Genomic DNA, 19,681 nt, shown 5'->3' on the forward strand with positions numbered 1-19,681 from the left:
AGGACTCTCTTAGAAGCCTGTCACCGCTGTTCCTTTAATCAACCAGAGATGTTGCTACTGAATGATGTGAAACACTCTCCTCTGTGGGGTTTGCTCAGTATGCTGCCTCCAAAGCACTCTGAGCCCATTTCCCCTTCATGGCCGGCTGTGGCTTTGCAGGCTGAATCATAAGACTGTCACATTATTTAAAGGGACACGTCTCAGAATAAAAACAATAGCTGTCAAATCAAATTTCCTTTATTAGGGTATTAGTATTACCTTAGAATATTAAAACTGGAAAACAAACTAAAAAAAAAAAATCTAATGTACTTTCCACCATGTATGCAGTTTACTTTTTGCTCATCACTCAGCATGGACAATGGAAATGGAGAGTCACCTTCACTTGTATTTATGGTCATATCATAATTGGTTTTACGTCCTCCATGTTGCAATATTTGAGTTGCAAACACTGAGGGGGAATAGTTAAATCTAAACAAAAAAAACCAGTTTCTTTTTAAAATGTGGGAAAAAATCTTAAAGTTAGTTTGTTTTTCTCTTTTAACAAAAATGACACCCACCCACATCAACGGGTGGGGGAAACTGACGGGGCCAGCGAGGCAAGGGGGATGGCCCCAGTAGCAAGAGAGGGAGAGATTCGCCAAGGGATAATAGGTAGTTCCTTCCCTTTGGGACTCTCTAGCACCCATTGGCCGGGGGGGTGGGGGGAAGGGGGCTGATTGGCCAGCATTCCCCAGCTCCCAGGAGTTAGCCCGGTGCAGGAGCCATGTGGAGCATCTTTTGGCTCCATTCCAGAAGCCCACCCTATCCACCCAAACTAGGAATGGGAACCTAGCCTGACAGAGGCTGCTAGTCTATCCCATCATTTGTTTAACTTATATATCCTAAATAAGAACTAAGTTCTGCCCTTTGGATACATCCCATTACCTGGGATGCACACAGATACTAGGGCAGAATTTAGCCCTAAGAGATTGTAGTATAGACACTTTATAATACACTATTACTTGACAGTTTTGGCAATACAAAGAAAACAAAACTAAAGAACTTAAAAAAAGCTAATAGTGGAGGTATTTATTGATCATTACAAGATTTTCTGTTGGGTTTTTTTCTGGCTTTTGCCAAATGTATTGGATTATCCTACTAAACCTGCCTTTTTTAACATTATGTTGGTTTTCCAGAGAGCATAACCTCAAGTTCTATAATCGATTTGGAAAGTGTTATTCTTGCCAGAATCCACAAAGAAGAGGAAGACCATTCTGAAGCTATATTAAAATCAGAAAAATTTCAGCAGGATTTATTTTTTATGGAAAGGGTTCTAATGGAGAATGTTTTTCAGCCCAAACTTGCAGCTTATCGGCAACTTCCTGTTCTTATAGGTATACTTCTCATCAGTTAAGTCATTCTCAATATGAAGGAGCCTGTTTTGCATTCTAAGAAATATACCAAGTAAAAATGCCCCTACTCTGAAGTCTTGACAGAGGAATCAGTTCTGTTAAATAAAGACAAAGGTCGGGGAAGGATTTGCAAAACCCACACTGGGGTTGTTCAGTACTATGCTCCATTTTACCAACACCCCTGAAAAATATACATGGAGTTTTGTGGAAGGTTTGGATAAATGGTTCTTGAGCTGGCTCATCTCCACTATTAACAGCAGTAAACTGAGACTGGTTTCCACAGTGTTTGTCAAACTAGTTTTTACATTGTATCTTGAGCTTCCAGAAACAATATGGTTTCATGGACAGAGCACTGGACTGGGACTCAAAAGACTTGGGATTTGTTCCTGGCTCTCCCACTAACCTGCTGGGTGACCACAGGCAAATCACTTCCCCAGCCTGTGCCTTGGCTTATCCCCATTTGATAGATGGGAACAATGATACTGACCTCCTCTGTAAAGCACTTTGAGATCTACTGCTGAAAAGTGCTAGATATGATTGTTTAGTATGTTTTCTTGGTAGTACAGCTGTTCACTAGAATACACAGTCTTTCAGCTCAGCTCTGAGTAAAATTCAGGCCAGACTGGTAGTAAAAGTTTAATCAACTGATGGCTATTCAGTTCCTTTGAAAAATGAGAAGATGGATTCACTGCAGATCATAAGTGGCACTTATTGGACTATTGTTGGCAAAGAAGAAGCCAACAACTGACTGGTGGGATAGACTGAACTACCATTTTACCCCTTAGGGGAAATCCAGTTAAAAACGGGATTAAAAACATATGAAGTGAGGAAGTTCACATGGCCATGGCCTATATTATACCTGTTCACCAGACAGATTAATCACTAAATAGGAGGAAATTTTCCTTGGGGGATAGGTTATGCTATAACTACCTCCTGCCGGGTTCTTGAACCCTCCTATGAAACATCCAGTACTGGACACTGTTAGTGATGGGACATTGGACTGTCTGGATCAGAATGCTAGTTCCCATTGCTAGTTCCTACAAAAATGTTGGCCAAATTTTGAAAAAGTCATGAAATCTTAGTTCTCTGAATCTTCATTGCAGTGCTCTGCTATGAAAACTTTGCTGAGAAGTGGGATGAGATCATTGTGTTTCTGGTCAGAATTAGCAGGATTGCAGATTAGTGGAGTACTACTATGATTCTACTGTATTTGTTGCACTTTAGAACCAGTTCTTACATCTGATGCTGGCAAAGAGGAAGCAGAAACAGAGGAAGCAGAAGAGGAGGAGCAGGAGGAGGAGGAAGGAGCGGGGGAGGAAGAGGAGGAAGAGCAAAAGGAAACAGTAGTTAGTTCATCAATTTTGTTAGATCTGAGCGAAGCACCAGAAGAAATCTTACCGCCCAGTCTGGAACGACTGTGGTCCTATACATGTGAATCGACTAATGGCCACAGTGTGAGCAGCATGGCTTGGAACAAGCTAAACCCAGTGAGTTACCAAATTTATTCTTCTAAACTTTTTTCTAGAATTGGGTGGGTAATTGTCAAGGTAAAATACTAGCTCGGGTTTGATACACCCTGCTGGAGCAGGGTTTCAGATGCTGGGTAGATGTGTGACGAGGAGGGATTCATCCCTGAGGTCAGACAGGTGGTAGTTGCTTCCTGCAGTCTGTATCTTCCTTTGCCTTTGCTGACTTAGCCGCATTGATCCACTCTTTCATGACCTTCAGGATAGATAATTGCACCTCACCATTTCTAAGAATGAGCAAATCTACCTTGAGAGATCTTCAGATGGTTCAGTATGCAGCAGTTTACCTTCTCAGCAGCACTGGTCTCAAAGAGCACTTGACCAGGTTCAGATAACTACAGTTCTGAACTACAGTTCAGATAACTACACGCTTATAGAATTCTGGGTCAAATTCAAAATCTCAGCACTAATCTTTAAGACTATTCATGGCATTGATCCAAGATAGTGTAGAGACCACCTCTTACTCTGTGACAATGATCTCCCTAGACCGCTGCATTTCTCAGGAATGAGGACACCAACAACCTTGAGAGTAAGACTCATGAGAATGGCAGGCACAGCTTTCACAGCAGTTCATACAAGATTGTAGAACTCACTTCCTGTGGAGCTCAGAATGACCTCAGAGCTCTTTAGTGTCAGAGCAGTATACATCTCATTTCTTGATTTAGCTTTCCCAAGGTGACAACAAAAATAACCATGTAGGGGAAGAAGGTAAAAATGGGGGAGGAGGAATATAAAGACAATCAGACTACCTAAGGGGAAAAAGGGAGGAAATATGGCCACATATAAGGTCTTTGGGCCAGATCTTCAGATGTAAATTGGTATAAATCCGTTGGCCTGTTGGATACTGATCCATATGTTCATACTGACTAGCCACAAACTAAGAATTATAAGACCATTAAGATGCTTATTTTCAAAATGCTTATTTCACAAACAAATGGTTGTTTTATGTAGAAAAATACAATTTAAAGGAGTTGAAGAGTAAGGGCCTTGCTTGTTACTTATAAACCACAAGGTGTAAAGAGCGGTGGCAATCATAAAAATATTATTTGTCTTCCCTCCTCAAAATATTAAACCCTGGAAACATTTACCATATTGTATCAAATACTGCACATTAAAATATGTTTATAAAACACTTTGTATACACCTATATAAAATGGACAGATTTTTATAGGGGCCTCCCTTTTTTTGGGCACAATTTGTGCTCACTAAAATTGCACTTGCAATTAATTTTCACTCATGCATAGTGAGTAGTGCCTTACACTTACTGCATTAGAATCTGACTCTAAATCTTATTTACTGTAATTACCTTACTTTGCTTATATGACTACATTACTGAGGCTGTGTACTTTGTACTGGGTACTAAGTTATCTAAGTAGAAGGATTTGCACACTTAACTGCTGGCAGAAAGCTGCCACTTAAAATTCTAGCTTTAAATTTCTGATTTAATTGAAGTATATCCACCAATCTGTACTTTTGGGTTTTAGGATCTTTTGGCTGTTGGTTATGGGCAATTTGGTTTTCAAGAACAGAAGAAAGGTTTGGCTTGCTGCTGGTCACTCAAGAACCCTATGGTAACACAAGTAGAGCTAAAGCACAATTTATTTTAGTTCTTGTTACTTTAAGACTTTTTTTGCTGTAATAATTTTTTATGGTTTAATAGCAGATCATTGAGTTTCCCTTTGCTTGAGAAAGCAAGACATATAGCAGTAATGTTATTTTGTTAGCCCAGACTGAACCCCTTCTGGAAAATGGATAATAATTAACAATTCTTATTTTTAAAATGTCTAAACTACCTTACTGCTCGTGAAAAATGCTAGAAAACACTGGAGACTAAAGATCTCCTCTTATTCGCAGGACAGTTACAGCAAAGGGAACAAGGGTACTGCACACTTGCTCCACAATAGCCTGCCAATGTGCCTCAGATTTGACCTGGAGGAAGTATCTATAGAAAGTAGTCTCTGTGCCCATTCACCCTCTGTACTGTGGTTTTGTAATATGGACATCTGTCCACAGGGAACTGAACTCATGTCACAAAGACTATAAAACAGCTGGTTAGAACAGTCAGTTTAAACCAACTTAGGCTATGTCTACACTGCACTTTCGTCATTAATTGACAAAGGACATACGTTTTAACGACAAACCGCCAGTGTGAACAGCGCTTTGTTGATAGGAGACACTCTCCCACCGACGAAGCTACCACCCTCATTGGGATAGGTTTATTTTGTCATAAGAAGAGCTCTTTCCTGGTGACAAAGAGAGGCTACTCTTTGTGCCTTACAGTGACAAGGCTTTAGCAGCACGTGCTTCTGTGCTTCTGTAAGCTGCGCAGTGTAGACATAGCCTTAGACTGGGCAACCTAAGAATGAAAAGCTCTGTATTCCGTTTCCAATCCCCTAGCCAAGATTATGAATTAATCAGTTCAGCTATTACCTGGATTAGATCCAGGCGTGCAGTTCCTCCTATAAAGATTTTTATACAGTAGGGAAAGCTCTTTTAAGCATTTCAAATATAAAAACAAATTTATTTACCGTGCATTTGTTTTCCCATAATCTTCCTACAGTTGCAAATTGAGGATATTTGTATTTTAAATTTAGGGTTTCCCCTTCCCAGTCCATCTTCTCGTCTGCAATAAATTTTGCGCTGCATGAAAAAAAGTAGATATTTTAAATTTAATTTCAACATCTGCAGAATGTAACTTGTCCTGATATTTTCAATAAACAGCAGATTTCAAAGATAACATTTAAAAAGTTGATGTTTCTATGAGAATAGTGATCCTTGCCAAAATAAATTTTTGAATTAAAAAAAATGAAAATGAGGGTTTTCTTTTAATATAGAATAATTTTCACTCAAAAATGTGAAAACTCAATTTTTCACAAAATCAAATTTTCTGAAATCAAAACAAAATGCAGAAACCTCATTCTGAAGTTTTCCAGCTTCACTGTAAATATTTCACACAGCCCTAGCCATGATGCAGATTTCCATGGAAACACTTTGTAATGTCACCAACTCAAATTTGAGTTCATTACCAAATCAAGTAAAAAAGACGATAACCTATCAGGGAAAATGCTCTTATTCAGATACATCTGGGATGAGAGTAAAAAACAGACAATAACTGGGTAGGCAACTGGACATTTCTGTAACTCTCTCTTCTTTCAATTTTGCTCCAATCTGATGCGTTCCCTTTTCAATAAGTAAAAGAGATGTGCTTAGATGTGTCTGGGTTCTTCTCAGCACTGCCACTTGTGCGCATCTGCTGTATGACCTTGGACAAGTAACTTCATCTCTCTGTATCTGAATTTCCCCATGTGTTAAATCAGGATGTAGGGCTTGTCTACATTGCCCCACACTTCGGATTATGGGGGTGTGAAGAGCAGAGCGCACCAAAGTGCTGCACTGTAATGCCCTTGTGTGGACACTGTGGGTGTGAACCAAAACGTTCCTAGTTTGTGCTTGAAGAGGACTATGTTAACAGGTCTACACTAATGCAAATTAGGAACTTTTTAGTTTGCACCTGGAGTGTCCACGCTGGGGAACTATAGTGCAGCATTTTGGTGTACACTCACACCCCATAGTCCAGACTGCAAGTCAGTATAGATATAGCCAAACTTCCCTTTTTAATGTCATTTGAGATCTAGGGTTGGAAAGTGTTGTATAAGAGCACTGTATTTTTATTATTATTGTATTATTTTGTTTAAAAGCTATGCTATTTCTTATACACTCATCCATTTCTGCAAGCTTTTATATGACTAAAAGTTTGCAGGATCGGGACCTCAGGGTCTTATTCTCATTTCAGTATGTAATTGCTAGACAGTTCCTCGAAGAGAGCGTCTAAGATCTAGTAAGCTTTTATACTTACATCTTTAGGGCCAAATCTTGCTTGCACACAAATATTATTGACTTAAGTGAGACTACCTTTGAGTGAGATGAGTAAGATATGACCCTAAGTGTAGTAAGCTGGGCAGTGGAACTAAAAAAGGTGAAATGCCTGTAAAAATCAGATCTATCTGAGAGAATGCAATAAAATTTGTATTGAAATGAATTGTTACATTCATTTACTATTCCTATAACATTTAATTTTCACTTCAAATGCAGTAGGATCCCAATTATCTGAAACCCCAAATTGCACTATATAATGACCTGCCCCTATGTGTCTGTGACTGTTAGCTCCTTTACAACTGACTCTGATTATACAGACAAATTTGAAGTCACCCAAACTGTTGAGATAATTGCATCACACTAAATGGTTCTGTAAAGGTCTAAAATGATTTGGCTCAATATTTGTTTTACATTTTTGATTCTTGAAAATCTAATTTTTTAAACACACAGTAAAAATGAATACTCACAATCAAATTTAAACAATGGTGGTGCTTCTATAAACATTACTCAGGGTAAAGCCAAGGTGTTATTCCTGAGTTAAGGAGTACAGAATAAGCCTCTAACTGGTGCCCTCCTTCCCTCTAACAGTTTAGATGTTCTATCACATCAGTATTTATGGTACCATGAAATTAACACAATACAGATCAACAATAATCAAGTTATTTCCATCTCTGCATTAGCTGAGTGCATAAGCATCAGAATTAAGAGCTGACATGTATTGAAACATACTTATTTTCAGACGAGTACCCTGATGACAATGGTTAAATTCAATGGCTTCCGTAGAGTTGCATCTTCTTACAAGGGCTAAATTTGGTCCATGTAGGCAATGCAATTCTTTATTTGCAGTCTATAAACGGTACATTGCATGAACATAGCACTCCAGCTTAGACTACCTAAATTACCTTACATTACAGTTTACCTCCAACTAAACTTCTGCTGATTAGAAAAACACATGAATAAAAAGCAGAGAAGATTAGATTTTAAATTGTGAGATGTACAAAAATTAGAAGTGGTGGTTTGCTTTTTTTCAAATGTCAGGTTTAGGTTGTAGTGGGGATCTGGATCCCATCCCACTTTATCCAACCCTCCAAAGTTCAGGGAAATTGTTGTCATTTACATGGTTCAGTTTAAACCCACCTCTAATTCAATTTACAATACAAAAGTCACATTTCTGCACAGCGCTCCTTTCAAATTTGACAACTGTAGCAGGAGATAGTAGTCTCAGTTATTTAGAATCTAGTCTTAAAGTTGAACCTGGTAAAGCATTTGTAGGTTTAGAAAAATAGTGGGTAATCTAGCAATTAACTAACGCTCAGAAGAATGAAATAAATGTGCTATTTTCTTCTGTTCAGTGGCCAGAGCGTATTTATCAATGTGATCATGGTGTTACTGCATTGGATTTCTCTCTGGCAAACCCAAACCTTTTAGCAGTTGGAATGTACAGTGGCACAGTAGCCATCTATAATGTACAGACCCATAATACCACAGCACTTTTGGACAGCAGGTAAGATTACAAATTCCCCACCTTGTTGTACTTCTTTCATGTCTTGTTAGTTGTGGACATTCCATTCCATTGCTAAAATTTAAATAAATGAGTGAACAGTAGTGCTCTTGAAAAAATGGATTCAGTGAATGCAGGGAAGTGCTGGATAATTCCCCCCTTCCCAGCTTTGCTAACGTCTCTCAATTCTGATTTGAAACATTTACACTGTACCCTACAATCCTGGGACTTACTTGAAAAGAAACTGTCAGGCATGAAGACTTTGATATGTATAAATGTCCATGAAAGTCTAGATTAGGCCAACCATGAAGTAGCGCCAGTACAACGATTCGGATACCTAAAGAAAAGTGCTTGAGTCCTTTAAACATTATTCTATAATTAAATATGTAAAAATATTTTCTAAAATGTACTTTTAAAACAATAGATACAGGTCTTAACACTGACTTTTCATAGAATCATAGAAGATTAGGGTTGGAAGGGACTTCAGGAAGTCATCTAGTCCAATCCCCTGCTCAAAGCAGGACCAACCCCAACTAAATCATCCCAGCCAGGGCTTTGTCAAGCCAGGCCTTAGAGGTTTTTAAGGATGGAGATTCCACCACCTCCACAGGTAACCCATTCCAGTGCCTCACCACCCTTCTAGTGAAAAAGTTTTTCCTCGTATCCAACCTAGTCCTCCCCCACCTCCCATGAAAATTAAAATAACGAATTAACACATGCCCACACTCCAGAGTGTTTGTTCCTAAGTTATGTACACACCATTTTTTTTGCTTATGTAATAACGTTTTCAAAATGCATTCTCCCTTATTTCTGTTAACTTATAGCTCTGTTTGTGCATTCCTTTATTTCAGTGAATCTTTTGATAAGCATATAGGTCCTGTGTGGCAGCTGAAGTGGATCGAACAGGACAGGGGCACAACGGGAGATGACAAAGGAGAGATATTAATCTCTATCTCAGCAGATGGCAGAATAACTAAGTGGCTTATACGCAAAGGACTAGGCTGCACTGGTGAGCATATTCTCTCAGGACTTTCTACACTGGGCTATTGCACAATACCTTATTCCAGGCAATTTCCCTGTGTAAACAGCCCGTAGATAAAACATTTCAGAATTGTTAAATATCTGAAGTACTTATGAGTTATTCAGAATGTTCTAATACGTCACTATCTCTTTCATATAAAATTCATATTTCATGTACTGTCTATTTGCATAGATCTGATGAAACTGAAGCGAACCGCAAGTGAAAGGAAAAAACTAACCGGTGAAAAAGAAAAGAAAAGTGAAGCTCTGATATCTCGACAGGCACCTGGAATGTGCTTTGACTTTCATCCAAGGGTAGGCTCAGGAAATCCATTGTGATTATTAATGTTTCAAATTCAGTTGGCTGAAGTTTTATCTATCAGAACAAAACATTATAGGTCAGATCCTCAGCTGGTGTACACTGATGGAGCTAGACCATCACAGCTGAAGATTTCACCTTATGTGTTTAAACAAACACTAAGTTGTAGTAGTCTCCTGGATTCTGGAGACATAAGCTAGACAAGCACTAACTGCTGCTCTAACTGTGAATATTCAGATAAGAATGAATGAAAATTTCAAAAGAAAAGCTGTATGGTGCCAGAAGATTAATACACTTGCCTTTTACTTTTAGCTGATTTTATTCAAGGTTGGTTTAAGTCACCAATGAAACACATTTGGAAATCTTTCTTTTCCCAAGTGATTTTTTCCTGTCTCACGAGATCACTGCATGCATGTCTGCATTGTAGCTACTCTCTAATGAAAGCCCCCAAACAGTTCAAAAATGGAGATCAGGATTCAGGTATAGAGGAAGCTTGCACTGCAGTTGCCCATGTTTCTCCAGCAGTAGCTATAGAATGGTTCTGATTTACATAAGCGCGAACAATATTACCTAAAACTGATCAGAGAGAAAACCAAACAAGCTAACCCCTATATTTTGTGAGTTTTACTGTTTTAATTATGTTGCTTTGATTGACTTTGGGCCTGATCCCAAGGGCAGGTGAACAAACACAACTCTTATTGAAGTCAGTGGGAATCTGAGTGCTCCGCATCTCCCAGCAATTTCACAGCCTAAACTCCACACAGCTCTTTAAATATGTCAGGATAAATATCCTACAGGGTGAATCCCAGTTTGGAATATCTGCGTTGTGCAGGGAGTCAGACTAGACAATCATAATGGTCCCTTCTGACCGTAAAGTCTATGATTCTAGATCTGGATTTTTGTTTCAGAATACTAATATATATCTGGCTGGAACAGAAGAAGGACATATTCACAAATGTTCTTGTTCATATAATGAGCAGTTCCTAGAGACCTACCGAGGTCATAAGGTAGGTAAAATTAAATAACAGAAAAAGTGATTGGATCAGTTAGATCTCAGAAAAAATGTTTGATTATATGGAATAAGTTTATTTAATTTGTTATATTCAGTAGACGACACACTTGCAACACAGATTTTAAAACCAAAGCCAAAGTAGCTTAGTAAGAAGGCTACAAGATATAAAGGATTCAAAACTCTTTTGAAATTATGCTCTTCAGTATATAGATTCTTTAAGAATTACTAATCCTTTCTTAAAGCTTTGACTGCTACTAATTTAAATTTAGTCCTGGCTTTATTTAAAATTAATAATCAGATCAGTGATCTCATTGACCTGGAACTCATGGGTTAATATGGTAAAATGTCCACACGAGTTTTAACAACCCCAATTGCTCTGCACCTCAGTTTTGTCTCGTCCAGCAGATTGCATTCCCAAGAGTAGTTTTTCCTAACGTCCTGACAGGGCATTGAATCAGCAGTGACTCAGAGGGAAAAACAAAACCCCTACTGAATCATCAACAGCACCAACAAAATATTTTTGGTCTTAGAACAAACAGCACATCCTGTGATCTTTGCTGTCCGAATACGCTGCCTATGACAGTGAAATAATAGTATTGTCAGTATTGTCTATATATATATATATATATAATGCAATATATAATGACAGATTGTCAAAGACACAAAGGGCACCCAGCTCCCATTTAAAATAATTGGGAGTTGGGCGCCTAGTTCGCGTAAGATCTTTTGAAAATCCCAGCCTGCTAGCTTTGGAGTAACATGCAATTCCTTTTCCCCCCATGTTAAGGGTCCTGTGTACAAGATAGCATGGAATCCATTCAGTACTGACATGTTTTTAAGCTGCTCTGCGGACTGGAGTATTATTTTATGGCGCCAAGATTCACTAAGGCCCATTTTAACTTTCAGTTCCACCACTGATGTTGTTCATGACATTATGTGGTCTCCAAAATCAGCCTTTGTATTTGCAGCAGTGAATGAAGGCAGAGTGGAAATTTGGGACCTGAGTGTCAGCACGTAAGTGATACCTTTTCTTGCATAGGATTCTGAAATAATACAAAGACACACTAACTCTTATAAAACATTTAATTATGGTAGTGTCCAAAGGCCCCAGTTGGTAATGGTGCCTGACCATTATAATTACAAAGCATTTAGATGTAATAACAATGTATTGCATTCACCGTACAGGCAACAGGTAGCATGTACTAAAGAAAATCCAGGGCTGGGCGCTGGATGGCTCAGGGAACTGGGGGCTGCTCTTTTGCCACAGGAGTCCTGATTCTACCACTTCCATGTGTTTTTAAAAAACATCCTTGAGCTTTAACTTTTTGGGACTTTTGCACATGAGCAACAGATACCAGTGGGGGTTGAGACACCTGCCCCTTCTCCTCCTCTTCAGTTTTTGATGAAAAGTGAGTATAAAAGGGTGTCAGATCAGAATTATCTACTCGTTTACACTGATGATAGCACTGCACACCCACTTTGCCCAGCATAAATGACTGTACCAAGTGCAATGCAGCAGAGAACTAGGTCCAGTGTATCAGTCACTAAAAAGCAAATGGTTTGTATTCTAAAAAATGAAAAATCTCCAGCTATTAGGCAGTAGACCAGATGATTTTCAGATAGCCAGGATACCCTGGTTAGCGAGGGTTGGGATTTGAGTTGTATTTATCAGAGAACTCGCAAAATGCACTTTCACCATTACTTAAGGCTTTAGATTTTAGTTTGCCCAGATAATAAAAGTGAAAAGTAAAGATTCAGCAATACTAGGATTAGCCGATTCCTGTAACAGTCATCTAGACAAATGCCCCATTGGTCTCATTTCTAGTAGATACTAACATCATCTCTTTTTTGGTTTCAGTTTGGACCCCCTGATTGTGACTTTTGCCAACCCGGGAGTGAAATTCACAACTGTGCTTTTTGCTAGAAACACAGACTGCATTCTTATAGGGGACAGTAATGGAATCGTAGGTGTGTATGAGCTGAGGAACATGACTGCTTCAGATAGTAATAAGGTACGACTAACTGGATAAGAGGGTTGATCCTAAGATGCCCATATACTTATCTGGGTTCCTCTTCCTTCATTAAGCATTTATTTTAAAGAACTAGGTTGAAAAAGGTTTAGCTAATAAAGGTTTAGCTAATAATAAATGTGTAACAACACTTGGAATGCAAGAATGGATTCAAAGCACAGCTGGCTCCTGCTCTTATACGTGCATAAAAATAGGATTTCTGAACTAGAGGGATACATGAGGTCCAATTCAGGACTTAGACTCCACTTGATTGAAAAGCTGCAGCCAGGAGGGGAACCACTGGGTACAGTTTTTGGATTTTCTCCCAAAAGCTGCAGAGTTCACACATATTCCACTAATTCTCTAAGGCCAGTCAAAGGAGTCTGTTGTTTTTTTTCAGGGTAGAGGAAGGAGTCAGCGGTGTGGTCTGCACGTTTTATCACATACCCTCTTATAACATACCCTCTTGATCATCTACACACACACACACACACACACACACACAAATTTTATCCCTAGCCTGAGTAATCTCCATGTCCAGCTGATTCTGCATGCACATTCCCAGCCATCCAGAATAGAGGGTCACATTAATGCTGTCCTCTCCTTGGCAAACTCACTAGCCTCTTTTCTCCACCTTATCTTTACTCTGGCAGAAAAATAATTGCCTTGCTCCTGCAAGGACTTTCCTGTCCCAAAATCCAGGTCTCTCCAGTTTCCTTGGACTAGTACTGAGTGAATCTCCCTAGAGTACAGCTGTTGTGGACTTCATGCTAACACAGGCAGCAATGTTAAAGCAGTGAATCCCTGCTGCTCACCTCGCCCCTTTCTTTTAACAGCCATATCTGTGCCAATTTATCCTGAAGCTCTCCTGTGGGCAGAGAATGTGCTGATTAAATCAAACAACCCTGGCTCCGTCGTCCTTCCTAGAGCAGTCTGCAAAGGTCTTGGGCATTCTAATAACTGGTGCGTCCATGTTACAGTGGGGTCTGGCAGACTCATTATCTGGATCCCTGAACTATACTGCTTAAATCCATTCATGGCTCTACCACTGTCTGTGCACCACTGGGCAAGTAACTTAATTGCTCTGTGCTTCAGTTTCCCAATTAGTAAAATGGGGTTATTACCCACCTTTGTAAAGCACACTGATTTCAGTGTAAAACAGTATGTAAAAGTAATATTCATAGAATATCAGGGACCTCTGGAGGTCATCTAGTCTAACCCCCTGCTCAAAGCTGGACCAACCCCCAATTTTTGCCCCAGATCCCTAAATGGCCTCCTCAAGTTTTGAACTCACAACCCTGGGTTTAGCAGACCAATGCTCAAACCACTGAGCTGTCCATCCCCTCCATCTATTTGGGAAGAGAAAATGCTAACCTTAATGAGAGCCGCACTTGGTGAATTAAACAATAGCTATTATTATCTGTGTTACCATAGTGCCTAGGAGCCCTAGTCATGGACCCGGACCTTCTTGTACTAGGCACTGTGCAAACAAAACAAAAAGATGTTCCTGCCCCAAAGAGCTTAGAATTTAAGTAATAACTGTGACACTTACAAAAAAAATTATTGCACAATTACCACTGTAAGTTACAAAACTTCTCTAAATTTTTAAGCACAGAAAATTCTGCAGTAAATTCAGGTGAAAAGATAGTCTTGTGGTTAAGGCATTGGACTGGGACACGCGATCTGTGTTAAGTTACCATCTCTGACACAGATGTCCTGTGTGACCTTGGATGCGTCACTTATTTAGGCTGTGTGCTTCAGATCCCTGTTTGTAAAATGTGGATACTATTTCTCTTTGGCCTGGTCTACACTACGAATTTATGTTGGATTTAGCAGCGTTAAATCGAATTAACCCTGCACCCGTCCAATAACAAAGCCATTTTTTTCGACATAAAGGGCTCTTAAAACTGATTTCTGTACTCCTCCCCAGTGAGGGGATTAGCACTGAAATCGACATCGACATTTCGAATTAGGGTTAGTGTGGACGCAATTCAAAGGTATTGGCCTTCGGGAGCTATCCCACAGTGCACCATTATGACTGCTCTGGACAGCACTCTGAACGCGGATGCACTGGCCAGGTGTACAAGAAAAGCCCCGGGAACTTTTGAATCTCATTTCCTGTTTGGCCAGACGAGCTCATCAGCACAGGTGACCATGCAGTCCCAGAATCGAAAAAGAGCTCCAGCATGGACCGAACGGGAGGTACTGGATCTGATCGCTGTATGGGGAGAGGAATCCGTGCTATCGGAACTATGTTCCAAAAGACAAAATGCCAAAACATTTCAAAAAAATCTCCGAGGCCATGAGGGACAGAGGCTACAGCAGAGACGCAACACAGTGCCGCGTGAAACTTAAGGAGCTCAGACAAGTGTACCAGAAAACCAAAGAATCAAACGGACGCTCCGGGACAGAGCCCCAGACATGCCACTTCTATGCTGAGCTGCATGCAATTCTAGGGGGAGCCACCACCACTACCCCACCTCTGTCCGTGGACTCCAATGATGGGGTACTCTCCCCCATGCCTGAGGATTTTGCGGACGGGGAAGATGAGGAGAAGGAGGACGAGCTTGAGGAGAGCACACAGCACACCATTCTCCCTGACAGCCAGGATCTTTTTATCACCCTGACTGAAATTCCCAATCCAACGCAGCCGGAGAAGGGACCTCTGGTGAGTGTATCTTTTTAAATATAATACATGTTATAAAAGCAAGTGTTTTTTAATGATTAAGTAGCCCTGAGGACTTGGGATGTATTCGTGGCCAGTACAGCTGCTGGTAAAGTCTGTTAATGTGTCTGGGGATGGAGCAGAAATCCTCCAGGGACATCTCCATGAAGCTCTCCTGGAGGTACTCTAAAAGCCTTTCCAGAAGGTTTCTGGAGAGAGCAGCCTTATTCTGTCATCCATTTACCACGCCATGCTAGTAGCAAGTAATCTGGTATCATTGCATGACAAAGCCTGGCAGTGTATGGTCCCTGTGTTTGCTGGCATTCAAGCAACATCCGTTCTTTATCTCTCTGTGTTATCCTCAGGAGAGTGATATCATTCATGGTAACCTGGTTGAAATAGGGGAATTTAATTAAGGGGACATACAGAGGTGGCCGTTCCTACTGGGCTGTTTTCCTGTGGCTGAAAAGAAATCCTCCCTGCAGTTAGCCACGCGGTGGGAGTGGGGGCCATTGGCACTGAGCTGTTCGCGTTTGGCTAGCAGGGATCTTCCCTGATACCAGCCACATGGTGGGGTGAGGGGTAAAGCAATCATCCCAGAGAATTGGATGGGCGAGGGAGTTAGTTTGGTTTCTGCTACTGCATGTTAACAGGAAAACCGCAGCACTAAATGGCCAACTCAACTTGCTTTGCTTGGTATGGGAGAGGAGGGCGCTGAAGTTTGCAGAAGCCAAAAGACTATGGCTTACCATGGCTGCCTGCAAGCTGAATTCTGCTGCCCGGCACTGCATGTGTGATCTCTAACACCAAAGCCGCAGGCACTCAATATAAGATGTAAAATGCAACCTTGTACCAAAATCACATGTGCTATGTAATGTGAATAGTGTTGTTCACCGTGAAAGAGTATAGCCATTGTTCTGTAAAGTGTATCTTTTTAAATACTTCACTTCCTTTTTTTCCTCCAGCAGCTGCAAATGTTTCAAGCCTCCCTCCTCCGTCCCAAAGGCTATCTCAGATAAGGTGGTGAAAAAAAATGCACGCACGATGAAATGTTCTCTGAGCTCATGCAGTCGTCTGGCACTGCAGAGCCCAGCAGAATGTGTGGAGGGACAAAATAGCAGAGTACAGGAAAGTGGCCGATGAACGTGAGGAGAGGTGGCAGCAGGAAGATCAGAGGAGGCATGAGGCAACGCTGGGGGCTACTGCGGGATCAAACGGACATGCTCCGCCATCTGGTGGAGGTTCAGAATGGCAGCAGGATCACAGACTGCCGCTGCAGCCCCTGTTTAACTGCCTTCCCTCCTCGCCAAGTTCCATAGCCTCCTCACCCAGATGCCCAAGAACGCGTGGGGGAGGCTCTGGGCACCCAACCACTCCACCCCAGTGGACAGCCCAAGCAACAGAAGGCTGTCATTCAAGAAGTTTTAAAGTGGCCTTTTCCTTCCCTCCTCCCACACCCCACCCGGGCTACCTTTTGAGTTATCTCCCTATTTTTATAATCAATTAATAAAGAATACATGTTTTTTTAAATGATAGCGACTTTATTTCCTTTACAAGCAAGCTGTGATCGAAGGGGGGGAGGGCGGGTGGCTTACAGGGATTTTAGAGGCAACCAAGGGGGCGGGTTTCCATCAAGGAGAAACAGAAGCATCGCACAGTACCCTGGCCAGTCATGAAACTGGTTTTCAAAGCTTTCCTGATGCGCACCGCGCCCTCCTGTGCTCTTCTAACCGCCCTGGTGTCTGGCTGCGCATATTCAGTGGCCAGGCGATTTGCCTCAACCTCCCACCCCACCATAAACATTTCCCTTTTACTCTCACAGAGATTGTGGAGCAAACAGCAAGCAGCAATAACAATGGGAATATTGGTTTCGCTGAGGTCTGAGCGAGCCAGTAAACTGCGCCAGCAACCCTTTAAACATCCAAATGCACACTCTACCACCATTCTGCACTTGCTCAGCCTATAGTTGAACAGCTCCTTACTACTGTCCAGGATATCTGTGTACAGCTTCATGAGCCAGGGCATTAAGGGGTAGGCTGGGTCCCCAAGGATAACTATAGACATTTCAACATCCCCAAAAGTTATTTTCTGGTCTGGGAAGTAAATCCCTTCCTGCAGCCATTTAAACAGACCAGAGTTCCTGAAGATGCGAGCATCACGAACCTTTCCCGGCCATCCCACGTTGATGTTGGTGAAACGTCCCTTGTGATCCACCAGTGCTTGCAGCACCGTTGAAAAGTACCCCTTGTGGTTTATGTACTGGCTGCCCTGGTAGTTCGGTCCCAAGATAGGGATATGGGTTCCGTCTATAGCCCCACCACAGTTAGGGAATCCCATTGCAGCAAAGCCATCCACTGTGACCTGCACATTTCCCAGAGTCACTACCTTTGATAGCAGCAGCTCAATGATTGCGTTGGCTACTTGCATCACAGCAACCCCCACAGTAGATTTGCCTACTCCAAATTGATTACCGACTGACCGGTAGCTGTCTGGCATTGCAAGCTTCCACAGGGCTATTGCCATTCGCTTGTGAACTGTGAGGGCTGCTCTCCTCTTGGTATTCATGCGCTTCAGGGCAGGGGAAAGCAAGTCACAAAGTTCCATGAAAGTGCCCTTACACATGCGAAAGTTTTGGAGACATTGAGAATCATCCCAAACCTGCAACACTATGCGGTCCCACCACTCTGTGCTTGTTTCCCGTGCCCAGAATCGGCGTACCATGGCATGAGCCTGCCCCAGTAACACCATGATCTCCAAATTGCTGGGACCACGGTTTTAGAGAAATCTGTGTTCATGTCCTCATCACTGCGCTGCCGTCGCCTCCTTGCCTGGTTTTCAGGTGCTGGTTCTGCATAAACTGCATGATAATGCGCGAGGTGTTTACAATGGTCATAACTGCTGCGGTGAGCTGAACGGGCTCCATGCTTCCTGTGCTGTGGCGTCTGCTTGGGCAATCCAGGGAAAAGAGCGTGAAATGATTGTCTGCTGTTGCTTTCACGGAGGGATGGAGGGAGGGTTGACTGACGGCATTTACCCATAACCACCCGTGACAAATTTTTGGCCCCATCAGGCATTGGGAGCTCAACCCAGAATTCCAATGGGCAGCGGGGACTGCGGGAACTGTGGGATAGCTACCCACAGTGCACCGCTCGGAATGTCGAGGCTTGCCACAGAACTGTAGTCACACACTGCCGAATTAATGTGCTTAGTGTGGACACATGCACTCGATTTTATACAAGCTGTTCCCAAAAATAGACTTCTGTAAAATCGGAGTACTTTTGTAGTGTAGACATGGCCTTTGTCTGTTTTGCCTATTTCTTGTGTTAGCTCTTTGGACAAGAGTGTCTTTCTAGGGTTATATACAGTGCCTAGCACAGTGGACTCAGATCACTCTAATACTCCCACTAATAAAGTGAATGGACTACAGCATGGTGTACGTTGCCCTACTGAACAGGTACTGCCTTGCAGGCCAGCATTTTTTTAGAAAGAAGGTTCTATGGTTGAATAAGTTTATGCCGTCAAGTATGATGCTGAAAATCCATGCTTCACAGTCCCACCTGCCATGAAATCTCTTTAAACTACCACACCAGTTATTTCTAAAGGTGCTATTTAGGAAACAGTAAGCCTGTAAAAGGAAGCAACTAGCATCATGCAATTAACTTTGCCATTTACTTCTCCCTTCTTCTTGATACCCGTTATGTGGATATCATTAATCTAGGACTAAGTGGGGCTTTTTAGATCACTTCTTTTCTTAAGCACAATTACAATGCAATACAGTATCTTTTTTCTTCTTTTCCAGGTGGATGCTTTACATGACATAATTGGCTCTGCTCTAGCCAGTTAACACTAGTTTACTGATAATACTTCTCAGTCAGTAAACAAAGGAAAAGACAACAAATAATTATGTCCTATGTGTCTGTATATCCTGAAGCCTGTCATTTAATTATGCAGAAAAAAAATCCATCACCATAAAATGCAATATTGTATTAAATAAAGGGTAACAATTTTTCCATCATCAAATGTATTTGTGGAATCAAACCGAATGCCCTGAATTTTCCGCTGGAAATGCCCATCATTGCACACAAATTAAGTATAAATTAAGCTTCCAGTATATTATCCTGTATCAATGCCCAAGTCAATTGCATCAATCAAACAGAACATCCTGTCCTTCCTTATTACGCATATGGATCAGTAAAGTTCCAAGTAAAGAGAGGGCTGGAAACTTGAGTCACAATGGCAGAAAACTAAGTTCATAACAGACAATTTGAAACACTAAGAATTTCTCCAAGCATATGTAGAGGTGCTATTGCAGTCCAAGAGATCATTCCTGTACATTAGCCATTGCATTATACTTGTGGTTGT

At 41.3% G+C, this 19,681-nt stretch overlaps 1 protein-coding gene across 6 annotated transcripts in view; it reads left to right on the forward strand.

Annotated features, from left to right (window-relative positions):
• The window catches only part of DNAI4 (dynein axonemal intermediate chain 4), a 31,075-nt gene extending 11,760 nt beyond the window's left edge, over nt 1-19,315 (forward strand). For 2 of the 6 annotated variants that reach the window (XM_073357407.2, XM_078854112.1), the window contains 10 exons: nt 1,176-1,373; nt 2,616-2,878; nt 4,402-4,488; nt 8,146-8,297; nt 9,146-9,303; nt 9,508-9,629; nt 10,542-10,640; nt 11,433-11,659; nt 12,504-12,657; nt 19,119-19,315. In XM_073357407.2, the coding sequence (XP_073213508.2) occupies nt 1,176-1,373; nt 2,616-2,878; nt 4,402-4,488; nt 8,146-8,297; nt 9,146-9,303; nt 9,508-9,629; nt 10,542-10,640; nt 11,433-11,659; nt 12,504-12,657; nt 19,119-19,163 (1,505 nt within the window). In that variant the 3' untranslated portion in view covers nt 19,164-19,315. Of the gene's footprint in view, nt 1-1,175; nt 1,374-2,615; nt 2,879-4,401; nt 4,489-8,145; nt 8,298-9,145; nt 9,304-9,507; nt 9,630-10,541; nt 10,641-11,432; nt 11,660-12,503; nt 15,323-16,284; nt 16,850-19,118 lie in introns of those variants that run through there. The other 4 variants (XR_013636196.1, XR_013636197.1, XM_078854111.1 and 1 more) reach the window with 4 other exon arrangements.
• The last annotated feature ends 366 nt before the right edge of the window (nt 19,316-19,681 follow it).

This window comes from Lepidochelys kempii, chromosome 8 (assembly GCF_965140285.1).
Source record: "Lepidochelys kempii isolate rLepKem1 chromosome 8, rLepKem1.hap1, whole genome shotgun sequence".
In the NCBI taxonomy this organism is placed as follows: Eukaryota; Metazoa; Chordata; order Testudines; family Cheloniidae; genus Lepidochelys; species Lepidochelys kempii.